The 6,186-nt window shown below is 53.1% G+C and overlaps 1 protein-coding gene across 1 annotated transcript; it reads left to right on the forward strand.

Annotated features, from left to right (window-relative positions):
* Positions 1 to 3,990: 3,990 nt before the first annotated feature.
* Positions 3,991 to 4,923, forward strand: LOC311165897 (olfactory receptor 14J1-like; the record flags this gene model as incomplete). The annotated part of the gene is made up of 1 exon (XM_084227388.1): positions 3,991 to 4,923. The coding sequence occupies one exon, from the start codon at positions 3,991 to 3,993 to the stop codon at positions 4,921 to 4,923; it is 933 nt and encodes a 310-aa protein (XP_084083514.1).
* Between the last annotated feature and the right edge of the window lie 1,263 nt (positions 4,924 to 6,186).

The raw sequence follows: 6,186 nt of genomic DNA on the forward strand, positions 1-6,186 counted from the left end.
CACAGTGACATCCCAGGAGTCCCCAGGCTGCCAAGGAGCTGGGATGTCCCAGACACTCATGGGGGTTCTTCTCATGGGTACAGTGGAAGCTTTAGGCAAAGTTTATTAGAGAAGCTCCTATTTGGTCATGAGGGGCAGAAAGGATCCCCATGAGTCCCCAGAGATTCCCCAAATGTCACCGTTCAATCAGAGATGACACAGACTCAGATCAGAAGGCTAAGGGCTAAAAGCCACCCATTTATTCAATCCTCTTCTTTTATATCTTATTTTGCTTCAGCTGGACCTCACTGGTCATTTTATCAAGATATGGTTGGCCAATTAAGACAACACTGTTCAGTAAACAACTTTATGGAAAAAAGCCAACTTACTGCAAACATTTTTGGGACATCAGTTATTGATGTTTGTTTAATGCTGGGCCCTTCTGGGGGCTCCCTGGAAGGGGCAAACCCTTCTGTAGCAGGACATCGATCTCATCCAGCCTCTGACAGCGACCATGGTGACACTATGGAACCTCATGGAGCCATGGGTCAGTTGTGACAATGCGGGTCCAACACCACCACGGTGACGCTGCAGAACCACATGGAACGAAGGGGCCATGGTGACACTGTGGAGCCTCACGGAACTGAGGAGTCCATTGTGGCTGATAGGCAGAATGTCCTTACAGACAATTTGATGTAAAGGTGTTAATATCCTTGAATTGGGTCTTAATGTCTCTACTAACTTCCAGCAACAGGTTTATTACAGAGCCCAGATGGCTTGGCTTCTGAAACAGTGGGGTTTCTGAAAAAGTCTGAAACAAGTGGGTCTGCATGAGCTTGAGTTTATGAACTTTGGATTAAAATGACAAGTTCAAGAGGGGAATATGGGGTTGGGGGTTCAGGATGGCTGTACCTTCCTCGTACCTCAGCCAATGGGGAAATGAAGAGGGTAACGTGACCGGGAGCTTAGGATAAAAGGAGGCTGTGCCCTCTGAAACCTCATAGAGAAAACCCCATGGGGTTGAGCCCTGAGGGATTGTCTCCCTTTATTCCACTAAAGTTGAAGGACTCCTGTGTCTCCATTATGGACACTGGCTTTTCATAGTGTGATTTTCCGTACAGGACACTCTGGAACATCACGGAACCAAGGAGCTGTTGTGACACATCAAGGCCCCGTTGGAACAGAGAAACCATTGCTGACAGTACAGAACTCATGGAACCAAGGGGCCATTGGGACAATGCAGATCCAAGGACACCATGGTGACACCACGGAACCTCATGGAAGCAGAGAGACCATTGTGACACTTTGGTTCCTCATGGAATCAAGGAGACCATTGTGAAGCTCATGATCCCTATGGAACCAAAGGTCATGGATGAAGCTGTGGGGCCCATGCAACCAAGGAGCCATTGTGGCACAGCGGGGGTGCATGGAGGCAAGGGGCCATGGTGACATTGCAAGGCCTCAGGGAAGCACAGGACCATTGTGACACTACGAAAGCAAGGGGAACATTGTGACACTCCAGATCCTTATGGAACGAAGGAGACCATTGTGACACTGGGGGGTTCCATAAACCAAGGCAACATGGAACACGTCTGGCTGGCAGGGCCTCCTGGGGACACCTGACAGGTCTGGCTGACCTTGGAATGTCGAGGGCTGCTTCTCATCTTCCCCTGAAGCACTGGGGCTCTGGGCTTTCCTTCCTATGGCAGAGAACTGTCCTCCTCCAGGGGCACATGGCCAAAATTGGGATTCCTCCTGATGAACTGCACAAGAGCAGAGGGAAATCAAGGCAGAGCCATGGTTTGTCAGGAATTGCCTGATCCCAGTGAGCCCCATGGTGCATTTGGAGCTGAGCCCTGGAACCTCAGGGCCTGAGAGGAGATTACACAAACTTTCCAGGAGTCATAGCAAGAGAAAAACCCCAAAGTGTTTTTGTCTCAAAGTATTAATGGGTCTCATTGAGGTCCATCGTCCCCAACACAGGCTCCTCATGGACTCCTTGGAGGAGAGAATTGGTGGCCAGGATGGCACAAAACCTAGTCAGAGACTCAAAGTAGAAAGGAAATTCCAAAGTACCTTAAAAACCTTGAGTATCTCAAAGTAATAATGAGCCCCACTGAGTGTCAGTACAAAGCTCTCCAGGGACTCATTAAAGCAGATAATTGGGGCCATGATTGCACAAACCTCTCACAAAGCCTGTATCCAAAGGGAAACACCAAGTACCTTAAAATAAGTGAAGTACCCTGAAGCATTAATGAGCCCCACTGAGTGTTGTTACTGACAAAGGCTCTCCAGGGACTAATTACATCAGATAATTGAAGGCCATGATTGCACAGACCTCTCAGAGACTCCAAGGCTTTTGCCTAACCCAAAGTCCTTTGAAAAACCTGCAGACCCTTGGACCATTAATGAGCCCCCAGGGCCATTCCTGAACAAGGCTCCCCAGGGACTCCTTCCAGTAGATCCTTGAGGCCACTGGGATGTGGGCTAGAGGGGGATGCTGAGGGCAGGACAAGGGGGTGACAGTGCCCAGCCTGGCTGGGGCTGTGCCAGGAGGCCCCAGTGCCTCAGGACAAGGTGTCTCCTCACAGCACTTGGTGGCACAGACCCTGCTGTGCCCCAGGGCACCAAGACTTGGCTTCTCTTTGTCCCCACCTCCCATCACTGCCTCCAGTTCTCTGCTCTGCCTGGGGCCTGGGGACACTTTCTCAGTCGTATTCCTCAGTGGGACCCATTAAAAGTCCAAGAAACTTTGGAGTTGGATTCTGACTTGGAGTTCTGGAGAGGTTTCTTCAGCTCCCTCTCAGGGACTGATGTTCAGGGCCTGAGCACAAAGCCCCAGAGGCTCATTAAAGTCCTTGTGCTGGGTCTGTGCTGCTGAGCTGGGCTGGGCTCCTGGCACAGAGGCAGCTGCTGGTAACCAAGAAGAGCTTCAAAAGCACATTTCTCTTGATGAGCAGCTTTTCTCCCAGCCCAGTAGGGCTGGGGCACTGCCTGCAGCCACCCTGGGCACAGCACAGAGGCACAGAGAGCTTCAATCAGTCAGGGCTGGGAAAGTGCTGAGAAGTGCCTGGGGCACAATCACTGCAAGGCTTGGCACAGGAACCTCTGGCTGCAGGACAATGCAGCTGCAGCTCCTGCAGTTATCTCCTAAAGCTGGAACACCCCAATGCCTGCAGACCCTGTGAGTACATTCTCTGATTATTTCTTGTGCAGAGCAGCCAGGGATGCCCAGGGCTGTTCCGCAGAGCCGCGTCCTGCAGCCCAAGGCACTGTGCTGGGGCAGGGACCCTGTTGCCTGCCAGGGACAGCTCTCAGCCAGCCCTGGGAACTGCTCCCAGCACTGGGGGACAGGATCTGGATGGGAGGAGACAGCTGGTTAGGCTTTTAAGTTTTCTCCTTGTGTGGTGAAGACGGTGCATTGTTCAGGACTGCTCCCAGCATGGCATTTAACTCCACAACATTTCCAAGTAGATTATACAGGAAGCACAGCGAGTCAGGGGCTGCATAAAAGGGAAAATGCTACTTTAATAATCTTCTGCTCTGGGTTGCTTGGATTGGAAGTTGCACATAGATATTCATCTCTCAGTTCAGGTTGAGGAAAATAAAGACATTTTCTCTCAGATAGGAATAAACCAGGCAGTGACAGAAATCAGAACAGGGCCCCTCACAGCCAGCATCAGTGTCACTTTTCCAGCCTCCTCAGGATTGCACTGGTGTGGCCATCAGAGTCTGCAGAGCCAGAGCTGCCCCTGGGTAGTGCCAGAGCTGCGAGGGGTCTGCAGGGCAGAGCTGGGCCCCCAGGGCTGGGCTGGACTCTGGCAGCACTGGCAGGGCCCAGCCCTGGGCACAAGGAAGCAGCTGCTGGCAGGGACAGCTCCAGGCAGCAGAGCCTGGGGCAGACAGAGGGAGGAAAGCACCCCCAAGCTGTGCTGGGATATTTAAAGTCCTCTCCAAACCCAACTATTCCATGATTATTTTTTTTGCAGATCCCCATGCCAATCACTGCAAATGTCCAACAGCAGCTCCATCAGCCACTTCCTCCTGCTGGCATTGGCAGACACGCGGCAGCTGCAGCTCCTGCACTTCTGCCTCTTGCTGGGCATCTCCCTGGCTGCCCTCCTGGGCAATGGCCTCATCATCAGTGCCGTAGCCTGCTGCCACCAACTACACACACCCATGTTTTTCTTCCTGCTCAACCTGGCCTTCACTGACCTAGGTTCCATCTGCACCACTGTCCCCAAAGCCATGCACAATGCCCTCTGGGACACCAGGAACATCTCCTACAAAGAATGTGCTGCCCAAGTCTTTCTGATTTTCTTTTTTCTTGCATCAGAGTTTTATCTCCTGACCATCATGTGCTATGACCGCTATGTGTCCATCTGCAAACCCCTGCACTACGGGACCCTCCTGGGCAGCAGAGCTTGTGCCCACATGGCAGCAGCTGCCTGGGCCAGTGGCTTTCTCAATGCTCTGCTGCAAACGGCCAATACATTTTCCCTGCCCCTGTGCCATGGCAATGCCCTGAGCCAGTTCTTCTGTGAAATCCCACAGATCCTCAAGCTCTCCTGCTCGAAATCATACCTCAGGGAATTTGGGCTCATTGCTGTTTGTGCCTGTTTATCATTTGGTTGTTTTGTGTTCATTGTTTTCTCCTATGTGCAGATCTTCAGGGCTGTGCTGAGAATCCCCACTGAGCAGGGACGGCACAAAGCCTTTTCCACCTGCCTCCCTCACCTGGCCGTGGTTTCCCTGTTCATCAGCAGTGGCACATTTGCCTACCTGAAGCCCCCCTCCATGTCCTCCCCATCCCTGGATCTGGCCCTTTCAGTTCTGTACTTGGTGGTGCCTCCAGCCCTGAATCCCCTCATCTACAGCCTGAGGAACCAGGAGCTCAGGGCTGCAGTGAGGACACTGATGACTGGATGGTTTCAGAAGCATTAAACTGCTGGCCCATTTCTTCAAATCACTTGAAATAAAAGTCATCTTTGATACTTCCTGTTGGTTTCATTTCTGAGGTTCTTTTCCTTTGTTTTACGTTTTTATTCTTATACCCAAAGTGCATTGTTTGTGCCATTTCTCATTTTGTTTCTCTCCACCTTCCCTGTGGCCACAGACTGTCATTGAGGGGCTGCACGCTTTGTGACATTAAAGGAACTAAAGGATGTCCCAGCAAAGTTTTCTGCAGAGATGGCATTTTTATTCCTTCTCTGGAGCTGCAGCAGAAATGTCTGTGTGCAGAGCTGGGGGTTGATCAGTGCTGGTACAGCAGCTGTGGCCAGCAGCAGCAGCACTTGGTGTTGCCAGTGCTGCTGCTGTGGCACTGCTCTGCTGCCCTGGTGGCCCTGGTGTTGCTGTAGGGCCTGAGTGCTCTCAGGGCACAGTCCTGGGGTGGCAGTGCCGGGGCTGCAGCAGGGACAGGCCATGGGCACTGCTGGGGCAGTGCTGACGCCTCAGCTCTGGGGGCTCCAGGCTCCTTGCCCAGGCTCTCTCAAGAACACACCCAGGCCAATGCTGAGCGTAGAAAACCCCCATGAGCAGCCCCAGGCTGGCAGTGGGCAGGCTAGGGGCAAACAGCATGGCTGGCGCCCTGCAAGGGCCCTGGGGAGAGTGGGAAGAGCAGCAGAGCAGGGGCTGATCCATCCCCAGTGTGCTGGACAGCCCATGGCAGCATCCCAGAGCGTCTTCATGGAGCTGCCAACAACATCCCCCTCTGCAGCCCTGGCCTCTCCCCCAGCTCACACAGGTGCTGCATCCTTGCAGGCACAGACACGGCAGCACTGGCTCAGGAGCCCCTGTTTGCATTGCACAGAGCAGGGGGGAGCACCCCCATGCTGTGGGTGTGGGGACATGAACCTGAGGGAGCACAAATGCCATCAGCCCCTGGGGCCAGCAAGGGCTGGGGAATGGCAGGGAAACCACTCAGCTTTGTCCTGGCCATTGCAGTCAGCCAGAAAGTTTGTTCCCATGAGCTGGGAGTTTCCTGTCCCACTGCAGACGCTGTTGCTCAGAGCCAGGGCTGCCTGGCAGCCACCCCCAAACTGCCCTGAGCATTTCCTTGGCTTCACCTTTCCTTTCTTTACTTTATATGGTACAAATTCCTTCCTCTTGCCCACCTCTGTTTCCTCCCCTGCATACAGCCCATCCCCTTTTTGCCCTTTCCTCTCTGGCCTCACTCCCCATTGCAGTTCCTGCCTTGCCACCATG

The sequence above is a fragment of the Fringilla coelebs genome, assembly GCF_963513975.1.
Source record: "Fringilla coelebs genome assembly, contig: SCAFFOLD_33, whole genome shotgun sequence".
Classification (NCBI taxonomy): domain Eukaryota; kingdom Metazoa; phylum Chordata; class Aves; order Passeriformes; family Fringillidae; genus Fringilla; species Fringilla coelebs.